The 24,951-nt window shown below is 38.7% G+C and overlaps 1 protein-coding gene across 1 annotated transcript in view; it reads left to right on the forward strand.

Moving 5' to 3' along the window:
- Window positions 1–22,627, forward strand: part of TSPAN12 (tetraspanin 12) — a 66,163-nt gene extending 43,536 nt beyond the window's left edge. The window contains exons 7-8 of the mRNA XM_049715226.1: window positions 3,521–3,664; window positions 21,018–22,627. Of these exons, the coding sequence (XP_049571183.1) occupies window positions 3,521–3,664; window positions 21,018–21,323 (450 nt within the window). The 3' untranslated portion in view covers window positions 21,324–22,627. The remainder of the gene's footprint in view (window positions 1–3,520; window positions 3,665–21,017) is intronic.
- The last annotated feature ends 2,324 nt before the right edge of the window (window positions 22,628–24,951 follow it).

A 24,951-nucleotide genomic window follows, 5' to 3' on the forward strand; every position in this document is an offset into this window, starting at 1 on the left:
AGATGGTGAAAATTATCACTGCAGCACAGATTTCCTGTTTATTTAACTGCTTCCTGACTTTGTTTGTTTACTCTTCATTTGTACTAAAAACAACTGAAGGGAAAATAAGTGAAGCGTTAGGGAATTTATAATAAGCTGTGTTCAGCTACTGCCCGGAGTGGAAGCTTCCTAGAGCTCTTTATTTTCTGACAATTGTGATGTGGACCATGATAATCCAGATTAAAAAACAAAATGAGTTTTTTTCTAATGGTACAAAGAGGGCGCCACCCTAGGTCGATAATGTACAGCGCTACAAATGATAGCGCACATATTTTTAGATTTGTTGTATGGTAAGTTCCCTCCTTTACATCATAGGCTTATTTCACTCCAGAGGAGGTGGTGAAGACCTCCGGGCCTCCTGAAAGAATTTTTAAAAGCCCCTTGTATTCGTTTGCTAGGGCTGCAGCCATAACAAAGTACCACAGGCTGGGTGGCTTAAACAACAGAAATTTATTGTCTCACAACTCTGGAGGCTGGAAGTCTGAGATCAAGGCATCGGCAGGATTGCTTTTTTCCTGAGGCCTCTCTCCTGGGCTTGTAGACAGCCGAAGTCATCTCCCTGTGTCTTCACGTCATCTTTCTTCTGTGTCTGTGTTTAAATTTCCTCTTCTTATAAGGGCGTAGGTCAGATGGGATTAGGACCACCCTTATGACCTTATTTTAATGCCTTCTGTAAAGACTTTCCCAAATATGGTCATATTCTGGAGGTTAGAACCTCACCGTGAATTTCGGTGGTGGGGCGGAAGGACACAATTCAGCTAACCACCTTCTCCCAAAATAAATTGTAGAGCAACCTTGTCAGGCTGCAGTTTTCCTGACTCCTCATTCGGTGCAGGTCTGGGCATGTACTTCACTTTAGTGGACTCTCACTTAAGCCCTAGTGATGTTTATTTAATACCTTTAAAAAAACTGATGCTAAGAACTGTATTTATTGATTGATTCTAACATAGAAGTTGGAGTATAGGCTTGAGAACAAATAGACTCCACCGCTGGCTGGTCTGTGATCTTGGCCACTTACTTGTCCTGTTCCTTAGAGCCTCAGGTTCTGCTTATGTAAAATGGTGGTGGAATTTTCCAGTTTGACAGCATGTTAGAAGAGTGGCCCCATCTCACAATGTGGCTCTAAAAGAGGCAGCAAGAGTCCAAGGAGATGTAGACCATAGTCATGTGTGGCTTAAGAATGGGTTTGCTTAAGGGAGTTTCCAGGAGAATTTTCAGTATCAATTCAGTATCTTCTATTGATGAAGAAGAACAACCATGTAAAAAGCAACAATATCTCAGTGACTTATTAAAATAAAAAAAAAGCATCTGGCACAGAACATGCTATGCATAAGTTATTTGGAAAAGTCATCTGTGTGGAGCACCTCACTTCCTGAGAAGGCCAGATAAATGGGCTGTTCTATTGTGGACGGAGTGAGCATGTTCCAAGAACCGTCCTCCTGTCAGCAACACAGAAACACACATGACATTAGGAAATGAGAAGTAGGTTTCTTCTGCATGCAAGGATTTAAAAAGACTGACTTGGAAAGGTAGTAGTTTATGATTTTTAGAAAGTGGTCATTTTACTACATGTATTTTTTATGGATACTCAATGACTTATGTAAAATACATGATGTTAACTTATGTTTGACTTAATTGGTGATGTTTGTGGTATATTTGTGGATTTTAGAACAAATTTATAAGGAGGAAATACTAAAATTATTTTTAAAGTTTCTTGGAAAATTTTAGTATTACTCATAGCATCAGTATTTCATCACTTATAGTACTCAAGATGATTTTTTTCTCTTTATTTATTTATTTTTATTTTTTACCATCTTTATTGGAGTATAATTGCTTTACAATGGTGTGTTAGTTTCTGCTTTATAACAAAGTGAATCAGTTATACATATACATATGTTCCCATATCTCTTCCCTCTTGCATCTCCCTCCCTCCCACCCTCCCTATCCCACCCCTCTAGGTGGTCACAAAGCACCAAGCTGATCTCCCTGTGCTATGCGGCTGCTTCCCACTAGCTATCTATTTTACGTTTGGTAGTGTATATATGTCCATGCCACTCTCTCACTTCGTCTCAGCTTACTCTTCCCTCTCCCCGTATCCTCAAGCCCATTCTCTAGTAGGTCTCTTTATTCCCATCTTGCCCCTAGGTTCTTCATGACCATTTTTTTTTTCTCTTTAAAATTAGATATTGGGCTTCCCTGGTGGTGCAGTGGTTGAGAGTCCACCTGCCGATGCAGGGGACACGGGTTCATGCCCCAGTCCGGGAAGATCCCACATGCCGTGGAGCGGCTGGGCCCGTGAGCCATGGCCGCTGAGCCTGCGTGTCTGGAGCTTGTGCTCCGCAGCGGGAGAGGCCACAACAGTGAGAGGCCCACGTACCACACACACACACACACAAATTAGATATTTAAGCAAGTGAAAAAATGTAAAATGATTTTTTGTATTTCCTTGTTTCATTTTACGTAAGAAATTCAGAATTCTTTAAAGTTTATTTTAGTTGAAATTTTGAAATGGTGGATTGTGATATTTTACAGTACAGTGTTAATCCTGAGCACAGGTTGATTTGTTGGGCTACATAATTTTCAAAGCCAGTCACTCCTGGCAAAATTCTTCTCCGTGACTGCCTATACATAACCCTTGTTTCTGACTATACGGAAGAGTAACTGCCCTCTACCCAAGGACAGAAAGTTTTCATAGTTAATTACTCTGAATCTAATCTACATATGTCCTTAAGCAGGGTTTCTAAACTTTGACCAGAGAAGGTTTTTGTTAATAGTTGGTGAAATGAGACTAAAAAGAAACAAAGACAACATAGTTTGTCTTAAATCCAACTTTATTGACACTAAAGACACATCATTTCTTCTGAGATTATGGTGATAGAATATGCCAGTTGTTTTCAAGATTCTCACTCAGTTGAATAAAAATTTGTTGACCAAACCTATGTTTCCATCTCAGAAATTTTTGGAAATGTTCTGGTTAATGAATCGAGTTGGGTAATCTCTGTGATGTGGGCTGTTGGCCAAAAATCTTTCTACAGAGATTGCGGAAAGTTTTAATATAATATTTGAATTTGTTAAGCAGTTAAGTTGGTAACTAGGCAATATGCAAATAGATTGATCAACTATTCCCTAGTAGCTAGAGGTTTAATGTTAGATATAAGATTTCAGCTATTTGTTTTGTTAGTGTGTATTAACTTTGCTGCTATGTGATCACTTGTAGAGGATTTTACATTTGGGGGGAGGTAAGACTCAGTCATGCCTGATCTGTCTTCATGTGTTACGGGCATTATTGTTCAGAATTGTTCCATTATGGAGTCCTCTATTACATTTCTGTTGTCAACATAAAATGTGCACATATCATTAGGTGATGACAGAAGTGACTTTAGCTCTGGGTGCAAATATTTAAGAAATCTAACGTTCAGTCTCCCATAAGTTAAGAAAATATTTTTGTTGTTTCTGAGCCTGACCAGTCATTCTTTTGCAGTTCAAGTGCTGTGGAGTTGTCTATTTCACCGACTGGCTGGAAATGACAGAAATGGACTGGCCCCCAGATTCCTGTTGTGTTAGGGAATTCCCAGGATGTTCCAAACAGGCCCACCAGGAAGATCTCAGTGACCTTTATCAAGAGGTAAGGCCATATGTCATTAACTTATCATGGAAGTAAAGAATCAACAACATGCCAATGCAATTTTCCTCTTCTGTCTAAATATGAGGGACCCGAAAATTGTTTTCCTCTGAAATGTGGAGAAAGAAGACAAAGCTAAAAGTTAATATAAAAATCTGAATACTAATCACATTTTAACAAAGTAAATTTGGAAAGACTAGGTTTTAGAATTAATTGGATTTTGAACTGTATTGTGTAGAACCAAGCTCTATTGCCACTTCCTAAGAGCGCTTTAAAAACAGACATGCAGAGTGTGTGACTAACTCCGGACATTGGCGAAGACAAGGTTTGTAGTTCTTGAGCATAATGTGTATTTAGGGCTTCCATATAGACTAAAACATGGGGGCAGGGGATGGACAAAAAAACCAAAACCCAAAAAACCCCCAAAAACCTTTCTACTCTCCAAAGAAAATGCTGTCCTCGACTCTTCAGGTCCCCCTGCTGGCTAATATCAGTGATGTTAGTTTTAGCTGATTTAATGAAGTTAGGTGCTCAGTGGGATTAAAGTCAGTTATCAAGTGGCTAAGAAACTTGCATATTTATGTTTTCCGGGAGAATTCATCAGAATCATCTGTTATTCCTTTGTTAGCAGAAGCTTTCCTATTCCTTCATCTTTAATGGTGATTTTCAAACTTTGTTAGCAGAGAAATCCTATTTTCAAATTAAAATCTAGAACTACACCATTCCAGTATAGTAGCCAATAGCTACAAGTGGCTATTGGCTATTCAATTAAAATAAAATAAAATAAAAATTACATTTCCTCAGTTGCACTAGCCACATTTTAAGGGCTCAACAGCCACTTGGGACTAGCAGTTCCTGTGTAGGCCAACACAGATATAAGACAGTTCCATCTTTATAGAAGGCTTCACTGTAGTCTTGATCTAGAATGGAAGCTCAAAATGTGAATCAGGTGGAAGGGAAGCTGCTCAGGCTGATGGGCTGGGATCATTTCCCAGATACATCACCAGTCAAGTATCTGGGTACCACAAATCATATTAACATAAAGTAACAGTTTATATCATTCATAATATAATACACACACACACACATCTGATTTTCCCTAGAAATACTGTCATTGTTCAAAACATCTTTTAGGCTGTCTGCCAAAGTCAGTTGTAGAAATCAGTTTGATTAATTTATAGTGTAAATTAATGAATTTGAAAATGATGCTGGATTACCCACACAAATGTTTCATTTCATTCATGTCTTAGAGATGAATAACTTTTGACGGTTAAAAAGTTCATCTTAGAGGACATTTAAGGATACCCAAAATGAAGTGCTTTGGCCTCTGAAGGCAGGCCACAAAGAGGAGTGCCAAATATCTTTAAGAGATTCAGAATTGTGTTAGTCTTTCTAGGGCAGGAAAGTACCACAGAGTAAGTTAAACAACAGATATTTATTGTCTCATGGTTCTAAAGGCTGTAAGTCTGAGATCAAGTGTCAGCAAGGTTGGTTCCTTCTGAGGCGTGTGAGGAAGAATCTATGCCTCAGCTTCTGGCGGTTTGTTGGGAATCATTGGTGTTCCTTGGCTTGTAGAAGCATCACCCAGATCTCTGCCTTTGTCTTTACATGCCATTCTCCCTGTTTGCATCTGCCTCCAAATTTCCCTTTTTCATAAGGACACCAGTCGTATTAGACTAGGGGCCCACCCTTCTCCGGTATGACCTCATCTTAACCAATTATATCTGCAAGGATTCTATTTCCAAATAAGATCACATTCTGAGGTACTGGAGATTAGGGACTTAACATATGAATTTAGAGGGGATGAAATTTATCTCATAACAAGAATTGTTGAAGCAACTGAATAACTCAGGTGTTTACTTTAAAAGATAATCAAAATACTTATAGTCATGCCTCACACTACTGGGAAGTATTGTGTTTGGATGTTATCATTTTAAACATATTATGCTTAGTAGCATTTTGGCTTTGAATGAAAAGGAATATACAAGATATTGTATATTAAACGAAGAATTATTGAGTCAGTGTCTCTGAGTTCCTCAGTGATTATGTTACATTTTTTTTTTCTGAGTGAAAGGTAAATACTGGTTGGTGACTGTAGTAGGGATGGTCACCTAACAAGTTCACCAGTTAAAGTCCTATTGATTTCATAAAACAGGAAATCAAGCTTAATATTTCTAAGATAATATTAGATGCAGATGTAATTGTGGATATTCAAATACATAACTTACCACTAGGTTTTAAAAAACAGATGATTACAGACAGACATTTATTTATTAAGATGTAAGCCCCAGGGAGAGCCTCCTCCTGGGATAATAAACCATTTTGCAGAAAAATCCAAAACCAAAATACCCCAGAGGATTACAATATAGAGGTAAGTGTTGACATGTGAATTGAAACCTATCCACTTTCCTAGTGTGAACTTAATCCTTTGTTAGTTTTTAGGAGTAGCAAGTCAATATGGGGAATTATTGGGCTACATATGTAATAATTTCTACTTTCTTTAGTGATCAACACTGGTAACATGATTATAACCAATATTGATCCTGAGAATGACAAAACATGAATGAATTTACCATATCTTCCCACAAAGTCTGAGTATGGACAGATTCACTTCAGTTTTATTATTTAGTTGAAAGGCAGTCAATTAAACATTTAATAAAATTTTTTTGTTTAAAAATGCAATTCACTTTTGCTAGTAGTATTCATAATGAGACACTTTAATTTCAGGATGTCTAGAATTGCTTGTGACATGAATTTTAAGATTAAAAGAAACCACACTATTGTGCAAGTGCAAATTGATGGCCCATATTATTTTAAAAGTTTTCTCATATTTTCATCAAAAGACTTTGAAAAGCAAGCTGACATTATCAGTGACAAGATGTTCTTTAGACAAACTTCCAGCAGAGACAGAGGTTCATTATATGAGAGTAATCTGCTTTTGCATTTTACAATTAATGACAGATGCTGAGATTGGTAACATAGTGCATAATTATATGCATAGCTGACTTACAAACGTGGATCACTTAGTAGCTTTATGGCAAAAGTACAATTAAATCCATCATTAAAAATAAGACTTAATTCCACTTTGCCCAGGAGAACATACGTTTCCTCGTTGCAGTGTGCCCAGAGATCATCCACCTGAAAGATGAGGGGTCTGAAAGGGTGAACAAGTGAGGGACAGCTGTTGGTATTTGGGAAATTTATTCTGAAGTAGCAAGTACTGAAAGGAGATATTTTAGAGGTCTTCAAAGTTCATCATTCCGAACAGGAACTAGACTTATTCATTGTTGCTCCAAGGGCCAGAAGTTACAGGAAGGAAATTTTGAATCAATAGACGGAAAACCTTGCTCATCAAAATCCGTCCAGTTGTGAGAAAGGTTCTCTTGTAAAGTCGTGAGTGTCTCATCACTAAAAATATTAAAGTCAAGGTCAGATAACTATGTCATTGGTGGGTAGAATGGATTTTTAAATTAAGAGTGAATCTGGACTAGATGAACTTCAAGGTCCCTTTTATCTTTCATATTCTGTAAGCTTAGAGATAAGAACTGACTTTCTTCCTGTAGTCTTTCTTCAGTAGTCTGAAATCAAGGAAATAAATCATTCTCAACCATCTGGTGGCCTGCATGGTCCCTGACCCATATGTCATATTTTATGACATATTTGAAATCTGTGAAAAATGACAGAGCGGAAATATAGCAACAATCGCACATTTTAAAAACATTTCCATCAGTGGAATTGTTGGGTTTGGCACACAGCCCCTCAAACATCCATAATGAGCTATCCACTTGTATAAAAGTATAGATTTAAAAGTATAGATTGTATAAAATCTTGTATAAAAGTATAGATTTAAAAATCTATAAAACTATCTCTGACCCTCAATTTGGTTCTATCCCATTCATTCATTCAAACAGTTTTGAGTGCCTCCTGGGTTCCAAGTGCTATTGTGAATGCTGAAGATACCATGGAAAATGTTTCAGACAAAAAACTCTCCTCCAGTGTAACTTATGTTCTAGTTAGGGATATAGACATTTAACAAGAAAAAAACAGCAATAAAAAATCATTTCAGGTGGCGGTAAGCACTTTGAAGACTCTGAACAGGGTCATGTGCTAAAGAATGGCTTTATTGGTGAGGGAATTATTTAAGATAGGATGTTTAGGAACAGGCTGTCTTAGGAGGTGGCATTTGAACCGAGACCAGTTGGTGAGAAGGATCCAGCCATGCAAAGATCCATTGCAGAGTATTTTTTTAGCCTAGGGAACTGCAGTGTAAAAGGCCCCCTGGAGGTGGCCTGGACCAGTGATTCCTGACTGCTTCCTACCCTGCAATTTGGGACTGTTTGTGTAACCACACTGTCTAAACAGTGGGTGTGAGACTTGGCTTCAGCAAAACCTCAGACTCAGAGTTTAAGTTGGTAAAATACAAGACTGAGATGCGTCTTTTCCTTCTTTCACCTGCCGAGTTTTCCATCATACCAGTTACTAAAGTTCTAGACTTGATTGGAGAATAAGACGAGAGAGAGAATAAAGAAGGCTGGTAGAAAAAAGTTTTGGTAGAACAGGGACTTCTAACCCCTTGCCCATGGACCTGTGTTCTTGGATGGGCTTCAAGAGAAAAGTGGTATTGTTGAAATTGTTTTTGATATTTTATATGCATTTTTCAGTGAGTAGGATCTATAGCTTTCAGCAGCTTTTCTTGGGGCTCCATACCTAAAAGTGTGAAGAACCACAGTTGTAGGGAATAGTTGCAGTGTTTGCTCTCAGATAGGAAATGAAGGAAAAAACACCTCCTCAAAGAAACTGAAATGGCATTTTCCTCCTCTGTATGCCACCTCAAGGAAAATAAATGGATGTCAACAAGCTCACAACAGGCCCTACTTCAAATGGACCAACTCAAAATGTAAAACCAAGAGGGAGAGAGTCAAGTAAAATATGCTTCCAAAACCACATTTCTTTGTTTTGTAGTTAAGAGAAAAACTACTGTTAAAAGAGATTGACTGCTTCTTCAGAATAGTTATTCACAGAGGTTATGTAAGGGCCGGACAGAAAGATGGTTTCTACGAAGCTGTGTGCCTTTGGGACCCTTGTTCTTTGGATGCTTAGTCTTGATATGTTCCATGGCGTATTGGGTTTGAATATCAAATACTCTTAATAATTTCCTTTGCGGCAAATGATTTTGCTCCACGTCATTTCTGCCTCTTTAGAAGGTCGTTTATTTCTTTTCTGAGTAACAGAAAACCTCTACATACAAATAAAGAGCTGGAAGAGGGCAGGGGTGTGAGTGTGAAGGGGATGTGATCTTTATGAGTCCTGACTTGCCAGATGAAGAACCCAGATGGTGATGGTGTGTATAGGTCTCCAATGCTCACAGATAGTAAATGGACATGCAGGGGTGCTCCCCCAGGTTAAAGCTGGGGGCAGCTCATGGTGACCGTGTGGGATGGCTTGTCTGAGGTTTTTATTCTCTCAGTTGTGTATCAACCTTTCTGTGAGCTGAGAGTTAAGGATTCAGCCCTCACCCAGATTGCAGGTCCTTCCTCACCCATCTCCTTTGCACGCTGCTGTCCTTGGCAAATGGTATTTGTTTTATAATCCGTGTACAATTTTGGGGGGAAGTATCTCAGCTCTCAACACTTTTTATTAACACTCTTCCCCTGTCATCATCTTTGTGAGAATTAGGAAGGTGAGTCAGTACTATATGTCTGCTTTGACTAATAGAAACAACTTTTATTTTATAATTTTCACACACAACATCCTACACATAGAAATATTATCTCAGCACTTCTGAGCCAGAGGAAGAAACGTGACAGAGTACTGTGGGTGCAAAAGGACATGGTGGGGAAATGGGGGTGTGGCCTTATGGCAATCTCTACCTAGTTGTGGGCTGGATTATTTTTCTCCCAGGGAATCCAGCTCTTAAGCTGCTAGTGAGATTCTTCTTGGGACCAAGTAAATTTCCACACCCCAGACAAACAAAATTAGGGGCAAGTGTTGAAAGAGAAGCCCAAGGCAGGAAGCAAGAGGTAACAGCTTAGGCCCCTGGCCAGGTACCATCCAGTTGCACTGATGTGAGGTTGATCACATCTGCATAGAAATGATCCTCACATCAGTGGCTAAAAGAAGAGGTAGGAATGAGATGATCTTGATTGGGACACAGGAAGGAGCCTGACACTGGGTGGGCAGCCCTTCATTGCCACTGTCTTTGCGATTGAGATGTGCAGTGAGAGCCCACAGAGCGGGTAGTAGTTCACTGGGCCTCCAGTCTTAAGGCTAAGCAGGTGTTAGCCAGTTGCAGAAATCATTTGGGGGGTATGGGGCCCAAAAGGGCATTTCAGGCAGAGGCAATGGTGCAGAGTTAGAGCTGGAAGCAAGACAGCACAGCGGGAGCACAGGCGTGAGGAGGGCTGGACAGGGCAGACGCTGGCTCATGAAGAGCCCTGTATATCCTGCTAACGCATGCATTTTATCCTGAAGTCTGTGAGTAGTTGCCGAATGAAGTGACAAACAGGTTCACAAATTTGAGACATTGTTAGGAAAGTAAAACTGAGAACAGAGTTGCCATGGGATTCTGATTTATTAATAATGAAGCTCCATTCTCAGATAAACACTCAAAGAATCTCCTGCCCAGATAGTGAACCATAGGCAGCTTTCAAGCCCAGTGGTTATTTAGATGGAATATACCTAAGAAGTTCCATTCTCAGTTTTCTTTTGTATAAAGGCAAAGACCCTCCCTCATGCCTCTCTGCTGACTTCATTATCTCCTCCGTAACTGCTGGCAGGGATCAGGTTGACTCGGACTTGGGGTGATATCTGTTTTATCATCTGAAGCCCTGTAGGACGAGTTTGGTCTTGGTGGAGGGGGGATGAATCCCTTTTATATTCAAGCTTCACTTGATCTAATCAGGCCTTGAACTATTCTGCCAGTTTTGCTTCAGGTATACAAATGCCTTCTTCTTTTCTTTCATTCTCTTTCTCAACATAGTTCAGTTGTGAGCTTCCTGTTACCTATTCAGTATTCAAGCAACTTTTCCTCTTGTGCTTTATTAGTAGAGACTTGCAAACTTTGCCTTTAGAAGGTACTGATATGAAAGCCATTATAATATTTTGACCTGAAAAAGTACTGCACAAAGTAACAATTTTAGATATGTGCTTAAAAAATCATTAGGTCGTTGGGCTTCCCTGGTGGCGCAGTGGTTGAGAGTCCACCTGCCGATGCAGGGAACACGGGTTTGTGCCCCGGTCTGGCAAGATCCCACATGACGCGGAGCGGCTGGGCCCGTGAGCCATGGCCGCTGAGCCTGCGCGTCCGGAGCCTGTGCTCCGCAACGAGGGAGGCCACAACAGTGAGAGGCCCGCGTACCGCAAAAAAAAAAAAAAAAAAAAAATCATTAGGTCGGCATTGTGGAGCAGAAGTTGAGGTGAGAATTGGGTCTTGACGGGGGGAAATCAGGTGGGAAACTGTGCAGGTAATTCACTATGAGGGATTGTAAGGGCTGGAATTCAGGTGTGCCACTGAGGAGGGCAAGGAGATGAATATGAAAGATATTTAAAAGGGAGAATGAACTGAATGATTGGGGTGGGTGTGGGGAGTGAGTGACAGGGAAGGTGCAAGGACAAGGACACCTGACATTGACTTGGACCCTAGAGAGATGAGGAAGCTGTTCATTGAGGGGAGTGATAGGATTTGATTAGTTCCATTTTGAAAATGCTGGGTTTAAGGTTCCTGTCAAGTCCTCCATGTGCAGAAACCCAGTAGGAAGTATGAAGCTCAGGAGACGGAACTCAGCCAGAGATTTGGGATTTGTGTGCACTAATTAGGAAAGTGCTGACTCCAGATACAGTGGCTTGGATGAGGTAGGACTCGTATTTCTCTCTCATGCACCACTCAGCTGGTCCAGGCTGCCAGGCAGCCCTGCTGCACAAGTTCACCCAGGGACCCAGGGGTGAGATAGCATCACCTTTTATGACACCTGTCTTCCAAAGTTGCCCCTGTTTTCCTCCAGTTCCACTCAATTGGGAGGAGGAAGAAGTAGGAAGGAGAACGTCCAGTGCATGAAGCTCTGTCCTCAGCACCTCTGCTCACATTCTCTTGGTTCACGTGTCTGTGCTTAGCTGCAAGGGAAGCTGGGAAATGTGGTCTCTGGCTAGGAGGCTGTGTTCCCCTAGAAAATGCCACCTACCGTGAAGCGTAGAGAACAGCCTAGAGCAGGTGGGGGGACTGTCAGTTTACAGGTGTTATCAGTGTGTATGAGGCAATACATGCACAGGAGGAGGTAAGACCACACAAAGAGATGGTGCAAGGTATGCAGCAGAGGACAGAAGTTGGGAAATGGAAACCCATAAGGGCAGTGGAGAAGGCACCTATTGTAGGTAGAGAAGAAATGGAAAGCAGTGTCCTGAAAGTCAAAGAAGGAGAGGATTCTAAGAATGAGTTTTCCTTAGTGAGGAAACGTGGTTCAGATGTTAAAGCTAGGTTCCAAAACTAGACTCTTTGGGTTAAACCTTCCCTCTACTCCTTAGTAGCTGTGTGACCTGGGGCAAGTTTTAAACCTCTCTGTGCTTCATTTTTATTACCTGTAAAGTGAGGATAACCAGAGTACCCATCTCAAGTTGTTTGGTGAGTGAATTAGCATGTTTACAACCCTTAGAATAGTGCGGGTTTGTAGTATCTACTACAGTAATAGCTGAGAGTTAAAGTAAATTAGGGATTGAAAAGTACACATTGGATTTTTCAAATAGGAGACACATACACAACTCTGTGAGCAAGCGTTTTATATACATTATATCATTTCAGCCCTAAAACATTTCTGTGAAGGTACAGTATTATTATTTCCATTTTACAGATGAGAAATGTGGGGCACAAAGAGGCTCGGTGACCTAGTCCAATTTCATAGAGCTAGTAAGTGTCTAAACTCAGATCTATTTGATTCCAAAGCCCATACTTCAGTTAGGCACTAAAATTTCAAGATGTGGAGTACATGGTGAGGAGAAGGCTGAGTGTTTATAGATTTTTTTTCACTTCTAAACCTCAATTTTCTTGTCTATTAAATGAGATAATAATAGTACCTACCTCATTATGGTTTTATAAAAATAAATAGAGCTACTTAAGAAACCCTTAGCAAACCACTAGGCACATAATAAACACAAATCTTCAATGCATGGTGGTAGCTAATGACAATAACAGGAACTTGTTAACATATTTATTAGAGTAAATAGAAAAATTAGTGATCTATGATTAGATTTTTAACTAACCAAATTGCCCAGAATTTTGCTAGTAATACAGGAAAATACTCATTTTCTAGTTCTATTTGTGTTGGTTGAAGGTAGAATTTAGGTCAGGGTTTTGGGGACTTCATGTGGTTTCCCACTTTGCTTGTTTTCACACCTTCCCACTTCTTAAGGACAAATATTTAGAGGACAGAAGGGCCCAGTGAGAGACGTCTGATGAGGGCTTTGTACATGTTCTGCTCAGTGAGGCAGGGAATGCCTGCCCCTGGACCTCACCTCCCTAGGGAGAATACCACCTTCTGAGTTTGCTGAAGCTAGTTTCTTTATAACCACATATCTGGTGAAAATGACAAATGTTCAATAAACACAGTCATTTAAACTTGAGGATTGTGCTTCTCTAATGGGGAACTTGTGAGGATTAAATGAGATGTGAGTCTTTTGAGCTACATGAAAACTTTTTCTACTGCATTTCCTATGTATGGGTTTGGCTAACTTTATTCTTAAGAGAACAGAAAATCCTGTAGTAAATTTTATTACTTGCTGTTAAATTTTATTTTTTAAGGAAGGATTTATTTCCCTGCAGAGCTTATGATTATCAGTGGAGAACTTTTGTTCCAACCTCTTTAAAGCTCATGAACTCATGAACTGCTATCACTCAGCTTTCAATTTTCAAATAAATAGGTCTGAATATTGTATATTTGTACCTGGTAATTAACACGTCATTTCAAACTTGGGAGTTATGTTTATGATGAAAACTCAACAACAGGAATATCAATACTGGCATGTATTGGCACCTAGATCTTATTTATACTTTATCTTCATAAGCACATTAGAGGTCTGCCTAATTTTTTGATGTGGCTTGTGAATATTGAGTACCGAAAAGCCACGGGGTTCTTCTAATTTTAGAAACTCATTTTGGAGACAGATCAGAGAGTAATTTCAAGTGTATAATTTCCTCAAGTGAAATGAGGCATCCTGACATGCCTTCAAATAGATTCCAGGAAATATGGGGTTGAGTGATTTTTCTCTGATAAAAAGGTAGTGTTGTTATTTACAGTCGACCAGAATTTTAATATTGCAGCAAGTAAAGTAGACTAGCTAACTTGTCTTATTCATACCTTTGAATTATCTGAGGTTATTAATGTGGCTTTATCTAGGAAAAAAACATATTCAGGATAAATCACCTCAGCGTATTTTATTTTGAGAAAAGCAAATAAACGCAATTCTGTTCCTTCCTATTTTGAATTAAAAAACCTTTGTGAAATGGAATGCAGTTTTGAACTCTAACATTTCTATTTCCCCTTTTGACCCACTCAACAGAAATGTTTGTTTATGCAACTAAATATCTATGAACAGTACAATAGATTACAGAGACATATTTCCATTTTTTCTTCTCTAGACTTAGTGTTTTGCTTTTCAACAAAAACTTCCGAGTTTACACTGAAAAAGTATAAACCTTATGCGTGATTATTTGACTGGCTCAGAATAAGCTCACAACTTGTGTTCAGACTGAATTACTTCAAAGAGGGTGATGAGGAATGGACAGTAAACCCTGGAGCTGCTTCTACGAAGAATTTAAAGAGTGGCTGAGGCAGACAATTATTTTATACACAGAAATCTGGAAAAATACTGTCTTCTCAGGAAGAGGAATATTCTTTTGGAAAGTTAATCCTTAACTTTAAGTAATTGTGTAAATAGTTCATTGGAATTCAGCATGATACCTAGTATGCTGCAAGTTTCTGCAGTGCCTCCTAAGTTACCAAAGAAATATCGAATTGTGTGCCATGTAGAGAGATTTGTGCTTTTATTTGTATATTTATACTTTGTATCTGTTTTTATTAAAGGATTTAATGCAGCTTACAACAAAAGGATACAATGGATGAATAATACAAATAAGTAGCATTGGATAAGATAAATAAGTACTAGGGATGTAACGTACCACGTGATTAATATAATGAACGCTGCTGTGTGCTATATATGAAAGTTGTGAAGAGAGTAATCCTAAGGGTTCTCATCACAAGGAAAGAATGTTTCCTCTTTTTCTTTTATTTTGTATCTATATGAGATGATGGATGCTCACTAAACTTATTGTGATAATCATTTCATGATATATGTAAATCAAATTATTATGCTGTACACCCTAAACTTATACAGTGCTGTGTGTCAATTATAGCTTGATAAAACTGGAAGGGAAAGCTACATAAATAGCAATGGAAAGTCAGGATGAAGGAAAGAGTAGCTAGATATGCTTCATGTGAAGGCAAATGGGATAACTGTGGTTGACTTTCGTATTTGCCCCTGAGCTTTCTGAAAGCCCAGGTGAAATGACACATAATTACCTGCATCATTTTAATGTTTGGAGGGCAAGTATTCTAATGTTTCAAAGGGAGCAAAATCCAAAAGTATTTGTTTCAAGTGGGATTTTATATCTACTACTCTAAGTTATCTAGGAAAATATCTTCAATATTATTTTTCACAAATTTTGTAGAGAAATTTCTTATGGTGTTCTTCAGTAACATTAAAATACACTTCAGTGGAAAATAATATGCAGGGGCACAGGTTAATACATTCCAGCGTGGCAGAATTTGGTGGTCTGGTTGGACATTTGGATACAATTTAGAGTACCTAGAGACATCAATTGATTTCATTTATTTTAAATAATCTGTAGATAACACCTCTTTCTGAGGAGCTCCTGATATAGAATAATAAAATATAATGTAATGAATTCCGATAACAAACAGTACTAAACTAAATACTAAAATTCTGTCTTGTTTAGGGGTTATCTTTGTAAACTAAATGAGGAAGTAATAAGACTGACTTATTTATAAAAACTGAGGAGTCTCACTAGAACCTTTGCTTTGAATAAACGACCCTTGCCCACCTCAACAGGGAGACAATCTTCGGGCCCAGTGATCTCTAAGGAGGCCAGGTCCTGACCGAGCAATATTGATACAATCCCATGTCCACTCTTCTGGTGGAACTGAAAAGCTTTTTTCACTGGCATCCAAACCCATTCACAACAGCCTGGATTGTCTTAATATTTCATTGCATTTTCTAGTTTTTTAGAGTTAGAAATCAGTTTTATTTTCAAAGGAACATTGACAAAATCAACACCATCCAGAAAGAAATCATCAGGATGATGAAGTATCTATATTTGGAAAACATGACAGAGCTATAGGAATATTTAGCCTAGGGAAGCGAGTGGTTAAAGGGAAAGTGATGACACTTCAAATATGGCTCTCTACCTTATGGAAAACAAGTCACAAGAGCAGAATTAGGACTACTGCATCCTTATTAGGAAGACAGTTTTCAACAGGGAAATGCTTGTTAAGAATTAGTGTTGTCCACGTGTGGAAAGGGCTGTCTAGTGAAGCAGGGAGTCCTTTTCTTTAGAAGAGCTTTTTTTTTTTTTTGATGGCTTTTGTGTGTGTGTGTGTGTGTGTGTGTGTGTGTGTGTGCCATACATTTTTGTTTCTTTGCATGTGTTATAATTCTTGTTGTTGTTGATAACTGGACATTTAAAATAATATAATGTGGCAACTTTGGAAATCAGATTCTCCCCCCTCCCCAAAGTTTGTTGTTTGTGTTTGTTCATTAATTACTTTTCTGAACTAATTCTGTAAAGTCTGTACTCGCTGTCCTGTGTGGCCACTGAAATCTTGGCTCACTTAGCTTAGTGGTCACTTAATGAATGAACTGAAGTTTCCTTTAGATACCTGGAACCAGTAAGTCTCCCAGCCTTTGCCAAGGGTGTACAGAGCCTCAAGGTTAACCAGAAGTGAGATCTTAGGGCCTTTTTAGGTCTTTCCTGAGCTTGTGCACAGCCCTGGGCTTGAGCAGAGCTCTACTCACATGTGTAACTTTCTAGATCCCCACAAATATGTTAGAGCTCTGCCAAACACCCTATGGATTTCACATTCTCCAGTTTTTCCTTTTAAACTTTTGACTAGCCCATTGTGTGCAACTGTTATCCACTACCTCAGGCAGCCTCAGTGTTGAACAGTTACCTCTAAATGCTTTTGACAACTATTCCCAGGCGAAAAGGCTGTCGCCCTGGTTGAGCTGCAAGTCGAGTCAAATAAAGACAGCCTTGCAAGTGAGCTCTTCCAGGGAACCACCAGATAGGACAAATAATGACAATTCTCTGAGAATGGGGCTTTGAAGGAGCTCCAGCCCTATTCTGTTGCCTTTGGTGGCTGCCAGACCACGGGTTTTTACCATAATCGTGGGCTGTTTGTTTTCAAGGCTCCTGCAGAGCTGGGGAGGGGAGATGGGAATAAGGCAAATTAAAATGCCACAAACCTTTTTGTTCTTACTGAGGTTCAGGTGCTTTTCTTGAATAAATGCTCCCCAGATTGCTGCAAGTGTTTGGTTAATTTCCAGAGTTCTAAAAAAGTTGATTCTCACAATTTTTGCTAGTGCTTTCATTGTTTATGTAGGGGAGAGACTATTCAGAGACTATTCTCTGCCAGTTTTGTGGATGGCACTGTAGAAGTGCTTTTTAACCATATTTTTACAAGTTAGAAAGTTGAATTATTGACTTCCAAGTTCCCCTCCCACTCTAGAACATTCGGTGTTATCTAATATATCACATTCCCAAACCATCCTAGATGATATGATTTGCTGTACCTTATTTTTGGGTAAATGTGATTGTTTGAAATAAAATTGAAAGAGACTTTACCTGATGCCAAAATATGAAACACAGTAGACTGTAGCTTAGTTATCAATCTCTGCTTTGTTTTAGTCACAGATTAAAAGAAAATATTACCTTTTCGGCACATTCAGCTTAGAGTGAATTAGTCTAAAGGGGTGGGAGATCTTATACCAATAGGAAGAACTATATGGGTAAAATTTAAGCACCAGGGACTACTGAAAAGGTAGAAATCAAACAATAATTGACTTACAGCATTTCACAAGGTTGAATCATTAGCATACATATTTCATGAGTAGTTTAGCTTTAATTGTGGAATTTATTATTATTACCAACATATTGGTATGCGCACGCTGATTCTTTATCCATTAAAGAACCATCTTTGTAATAAATACTGAAAACATAGTTAAGGAATCAACTAAACAATGCAAAGCCATTTTATATCAATTTCTTTAAAGATGGATTTGATGATCTGGTGCTGCATTACTTAGCAATGATGTTAAATGATAAGTTAATATAAATTAATTTCCCAAATGTCTGAAGCTAAACCCTTTTAATTAAGTATTTTGGGTTGTCTCTTTTCAAACTATGTTAAAGATTTCTCTGCTTCATGACGAGGCTCATGATCCATCATCTCAGTGGCAAAAATCTTTTTGGATAGTTACATCACTGTCTTGAGAAACAGTGACCTCCACCTTGGCTCTTGTGGGCAAGGACTCTTTCATTAATACTCGGTGGTGACACAATCCTGTGCTTTTGGTACTTTATACTCTAAAAAGGTGTTGTACTCCTTCTTGTCCATTAATACCTGCTTTTCATAGATTTTGCATCTCTTTTAATTTGTGCTTTCTAATCTTCTGTGGGCTGAAGTACCAGTTACATCTGATTCCTACTGAGCTCTTACCATATGTGAGATCACATTCTAAATGTTTAAATGTGCTTGTTCATTGAATTCTCCCAACATCCCAAACAGGTAGGCACTATTATCATTCATGTTTTCAGACGAGAAAACTGAAGCATAGAGAGATTAAGTAACATTCCCAAAGTCACATAGTTTATAAGCAGCGGAGGAGGGATCTGAATTCACAGTTCTGACTCTACAGGTCATGATCTATATGGTGTCCTATAAGGATGCTTGTTGGAATTACACATAAGCATAAGAGTGAATGGGCTCTGATAGACTACCTGAGTGCAACTCTTTGAAAAATATTTGAATTTCGGAGATTGTGACATCTATTTTGGTTTCCCACAGTGTGTGTGTGTGTGTGTGTGTGTGTGTGTGTGTGTGCGCGCGCACATGCGCATGTGTGCGTGCACCCATGCACACACCGTGTGTGTGTATTAAATAGGTATGAAGACCAGAAAAGTGATTTTACTAAACCAGTGTTAAGTAGTATTAATTATAAATATTTTAACTTCCTTTTGGGTGAAATTGATGAAACTTTGCTAACGTTTTGCTGTTAATTTGCATTACATAGTATACCAAAAATGGTAGTTATTGAAATGGGTCTGTGACTAATTCTACATGATTTTTATTTCTTGAGAGCAATGGCTTATGAGGGTACACTTACTGATCAGTGTCTTTGGAAATCTAAGAATTACATATTATTCATTCCTCTCCTCCAGTATAATGCACAAATTAGCAACTGATTCAATAGTCTTGCTTTCCTTGATTTAGTTACTTATGGAATCTGGGGAATAAAACAAGGAGGCAGTTATTTTAATAATTATCAGTTTCCTTTTATTCATGTGACTGCCTCAGCAGGGTAAGCACTGAGTCACTTTTATCCCAAACTCAGAATAAAAGCTTCAAAAAGTCGAGTTCTTGTTGGGGGATAATTTTCCATGGGTCTCTTGCATTTGTGTGTGTCTTACAAGTAGAGACACTGGCTGCCTTTGTTCTGGACTGTCTTTTCAAGGGTGTTTGCATAGAAAACAGCCTTGAAGATAGACGGTGTCTCCCTTCAGAGAAGAGGGCAGGTTTGTTTACTGTCTAGTATAATGAAGATAATGTCTCTCTCCAATATGAGGGGCAGGTGCACTTACTGCCCATTATAAAATATTAGGGTTCCCTAAGCTTGGGGTTCCTTTCCCATAATGTAATCCTCTGTGTGTGCAGGCATCATCTGGCCTTCTTCATGTTGCCCTTGGGACTTGAGGAACTGGCATGTACCCTGGCTATTGCTATTGCTATAAGTAATAAAGCCCTTTGTCTCTGTCTTCTGCAACATCCATGAAACTGTGGCAGGCTAATTTGTTATCGTCCAAATAGAGAAAAATCTCAGAATCTTCAAAGTTCGTGAATTTTATTATAATTTTAACTTTTTCTAGATTTTTCACTTTAATTTAGAATCAGCTTCCCTTTTGAAGGGTAAATTGTCTTTTCTATGCTGTGGGCTCACTAGAGACAGGGCAAGTAGCCTATGCATTGATCACCTAATAGGTAACTGATGACAATTGTTAGACCCATTCTACCTTCTTTTCTTTGCTTCCTCCTGCCCCCCATTTTCCTCGGTCATGACTCCTCTTTCTCTTAACTTTTTTTCCCCTCCTCTCCTCTTCTTTCAGAAATCTCTTCTATATCTACCACAGGCACTCCTTAGCCTTTGTAGTTAAAACTAAGCACAAACAGAAACCTTGCTAATCTTTTGAAGTCAGCTGTCTCTAGCCTGAAGGGGAGCTAAAGGTACCTTTCAAACCCCTACCTGGTAGAATTAAAACTTGGTGTCATGATAGAAATTCCCCCATGTGTACTTCTGCTACAGGCAGTGGACAGAAGTGTGTGCACACGTGTGCAGTAGGAGGAAGGCAACAGATTGATTTCCACTCACTGGCAAGTTTCAGCAACAGACTGGGGAAACATTCTTGATCTTTAAGGAAAACTGTCTGACCAAATGAGCTATAATCAAACAGTGAATACAAATAATAATAATAATGACACATTATTTTCAAAAATCTCAGATCAGTCTGTATCAGGGGGTCATCCATCTATATGGCCTAAGCCCCAAATCTGGCCTACTGTCTTTTTATCTGTGAAGTTTCATTGGAACCCAGGCACATCCATCCATTTACATACTGTCTATAGCTGTGTCCTGTTACAGTGGCAGAGACGAGTGATAGCAGTAGAGACCGTGTGACCTGCACAGCCTAAACGATTTTCTGTCTGGCCCTTTACAAAAAGAATTTTGCCAACCCCTGCTCTAGATGTTGTATTTTATACCAGTCTCAATTTCAGATTGTGGGGAAGCCAGCAGAAGGAGTAGACTCTTCAGAATCACATGGGCAGGCTTTTCAAAGAGTGCACACCTCTATCTCTCCTCCAGCTAGCTGCTCATAGGGGTTCCCTGTTGAGAATCACTGTCTTCAAGTTTATAACTCAAGTTATTTGGTTCCACTAACTGATACAGATGACTTGTTTTCACTATTTTGACCCACTGTAACACATCCAAAGTAACATTGACTGTGTTATTTCTTTTACAGGGTTGTGGGAAGAAGATGTATTCTTTTTTGAGAGGAACCAAACAACTGCAGGTGCTCAGATTTCTGGGGATCTCCATTGGAGTGACACAGATCCTGGCCATGATTCTCACCATTACTCTGCTCTGGGCTCTCTACTATGATAGAAGGGAGCCTGGGACAGACCAAATGACGGCCCTGAAGAATGACACCAATCAGCACCTGCCTTGTCACTCAGTGGAACTGTTGAAACCAAGCCTGTCAAGGATCTTTGAACACACGTCCATGGCAAACAGCTTCAACACACACTTTGAGATGGAGGAATTATAAAGACTGTCAAAGGAGAAAACCACAAATTTATTTTATTGGACTTGTGAATTTTTTGAGCAGACACTTAACTGTTTCAGAAGTGTGTAGAAATAAAAATGTTGCCATAAAAGGATACCCAAGCACATAATGTTCCAGCCTATAGAAGAAAGTGGGAAAAGTATATATATTATAAGGCACCACCTGGACAATAGTTGATGCCCTTTATAATGCTGAGGACTGATGTAATACCCACTTTATAGCCTGTGTAAGATTTTTACTGGACACAGTTATGCTTTGAGGTTTATGCTTTGGCATAGTTCGACCAGCATTTCTGCATCCATGTAAATGAGCCATGCTATTGTGGGATTGGAGCTATAGTAAATTTGATTCACTTCCATAAGCTTGCTAGTATATAAAGTTCCAAATAACTGCTAACATAGGAAGTTAGACAGTACTAATGACTTTTATTACTTGGTGATATATTCTTTTGAGGGTAAATAGGCTATACATAAGTACACTCTGAAGATTGGTGACTACCTAAACGTGATTTTTGCTGGTTAATAAAAATATTCTTACTACTTACAAGAGCAAACTTAAACATTGTCTTAAACTGATCAGGGATATATGTGTATATGAGTCTGTGTTAAGTCTGTATAATTCAGTAGATTTCAGTTCTTATAACTTTAAGCATAACAATTGTGAAATGGATACATTCGTCCTGTTATAGAAGCATTGTTTTTAACCTTCCCTGTTAATAGAGCTTTAAAATTATGTCTTGGGTTTATATTACATACATAACTATTAATTTAAATACTTAACCACTAATTTTGAAAAATGACTAGTGTGATACAAAGGAGTCATTATAATTCAGAATGTAGTCTGGTCTCTAGGAAGTATTAACAAAAAAGTTTACATATAACTTAGCTCATTCAGCAAAGACCTGGATATTATCTTTCTGCCAAACTGAGACTCTTTTTGACACTAAACACTTTGTAAAGGAACTTATCTTTGCTTTCTCCAAACAAGAAGTGGCAGTCTCCAAGTCTCAATATAATTCTACAGAGAATAGTTTTCCTTTTCCCCAGCAAAAAGTTGAGAGAATCATAAAAATAAGTGACAATTTAGCTAGAGATTTTCTTTGCCTTATTTCACTGATTAAGATACTATGGTGAATTTCACAGATTATTAAATTTTTTATAAGAGTAAACTATATTTATTTGAAATGGGAAAAGTGCATTTTACTGTATTTTGTGTATTATGTTTATTTCTCAGAAAATGGAAAGAAAATTAAAACGTGTCAATAAATATTTTCTAAAGAGTAAAAATTTGTGTCTAATTTTTATACATTGTAAGCACTTTCACCGTTCAAAAATATTAGCAAGGGGAAAAATATGAGAAGAAATGATTGAATAAAGTTATAATAACTATTTCCAAAATCCAAAAGTAATCTATAAGAGTATGTGCCTTGGGCTTCCCTGGTGGCGCAGTGGTTGAGAGTCCGCCTGCCGATGCAGGGGACATGGGTTCGTGCCCCGGCCCGGGAGGATCCTACATGCCGCGGAGCGGCTAGGCCCGTGAGCCATGGCTGCTGAGCCTGCGCGTCCGCAACCTGTGCTCTGCAACGGGAGAGGCCACAACAGTGAGAGACCCGCGTACAGGAAAAAAAAAAAAAAGAGTGTGTGCCTTCACTGAGAAATGACAAAGAAGTGCCCATTTACAGTTCAAGTTTGGCTTTTGAGCTAATTGATAATGTAGCTGTCTGATACAATACAAACATATGCCCATTTAGGTCAATTTATATTCTCAATGTTTTGATATCCCAATTTCTTAAAGTAATTTTTAAAAGAAAATGAGTCTAAGGAATACAATATTTGAAATCAACTGCTAGATTTCATCTCTTCCATAATTTAAATAAAAATTGAGTAGATAACTTGCTCAGTCAGAACCAAAAGCATCTCTTTTTCTGATATCCTTAACAACTCAACTTCCCATAATTTCGCTAAAATGCCCAAGTAATTGACAGCTGTGAGTGTTATTTGAATTATTTGAATAATTAGTCAACTTTGGCTGCTTCTCTTTTGACATATAGTCACAGAAAGAACAAGCATATATTGTATTGAGCTCAGTAAAAAAAAAAAAAAAGCCCAAATTATAAATAATGTCTACGTTTAAAAATTTTTATTTTATTTATTTTTTATACAGCAGGTTCTTATTAGTTATCTATTTTATACATATTAGTGTCTATATGTCAATCCCAATCTCCCAATTCATCCACAGCCCCCCCACCGCTTTCCCCCCTTGGTGTTCATACGTTTGTTCTCTACATCTGTGTCTCAATTTCTGCCTTGCAAACTGGTTCATCTCTACCATTTTTCTAGATTCCACATATATGCGTTAATATACGATATTTGGTTTTCTCTTTCTGACTTACTTCACTCTGTATGACAGTCTCTAGGTTCATCCATGTCTCTACAAATGACCCAATTTTGTTCCTTTTTACGGCTGAGTAATATTCCATTGTATATATGTACCACATCTTCTTTATCCATTCATCTGTCGATGGGCATTTAGGTTGCTTCCATGACCTGACTATTGTAAATAGTGCTGCAGTGAACATTGGGGTGCACATGTCTTTTAGAATTATGGTTTTCTCTGGGTATACGCCCAGTAGTGGGATTACCGGGTCGTCTGGTAGTTCTATTTTTAGTTTTTTAAGGAACCTCCGTACTGTTCTGCATAGTGGCTGTATCAGTTTACATTCCCACCAACAGTGCAAGAGGGTTCCCTTTTCTCCACACCCTCTCCAGCAATTGTTGTTTGTAGATTTTCTGGTGTTGCCTATAAATTTCTACATTTTTGATATATTACCTCACTTAATACTGTCTAAAACAGTTAACATTAATTTAGACAACCATCTCATACACTTATCCTGCTTAATGGGAACAAATGACATTTATAGCAGTGGACTACAAAGGCCTCTTATAGTATCAGTGCACCTGGAATAATAAAACTGCAAGGGACTTTAAAAAGTGTCTTTAATATAGTAGAGTTGAGGGAATTCACTTTTTGGGTACGTTGCAAACAAATAACTGTTTCTTTGATACTTTTAAAAGCTTTCTTTTGTAAAAATCACCATTTCTTAAAGTAATAAGTTATTTTCAGACTGGTGAGAATAACTGACTCAGTCAATTCAAAGGGCCTTGGAGATTGAGAGATGACAACAGGAGACGGTGTTTGTCCTCTAGCACTGTAAAATCTGATTGAGAGACACTCGTGCTATCCACCGATGAGATTAGTATAGGAACACTCAGCCTAGGAATATGAGATGGAGGACAGTGGAATGAAGGTAGCTACATCGAGGAGACCTGAGTCAGGAAGAGCTTAGCTAGCTTGTGCAGAGTATTCCATGAGCCACTGACTCTGAGGTTAAAAAGTTACATTATTTGGGGAGCAGGGCCTGCCATTCAATGTGGTTAGACAGAGCATAGAAGGCTTGAAGAGATACCATGGGAAAGGAAATGAGTGATATCTGGCTTTGGGGACTTTGTTCTGTAAATTCAATGGTGAGTCATTGAAGTATTTTCAGAAAGGGAAGTGATTTGTGTTTCTGCAATTTAACTGGATTAGCCAAGTGAGAAGCTGGGGGCAG

The sequence above is a fragment of the Orcinus orca genome, chromosome 9, assembly GCF_937001465.1.
Source record: "Orcinus orca chromosome 9, mOrcOrc1.1, whole genome shotgun sequence".
NCBI lineage: Eukaryota > Metazoa > Chordata > Mammalia > Artiodactyla > Delphinidae > Orcinus > Orcinus orca.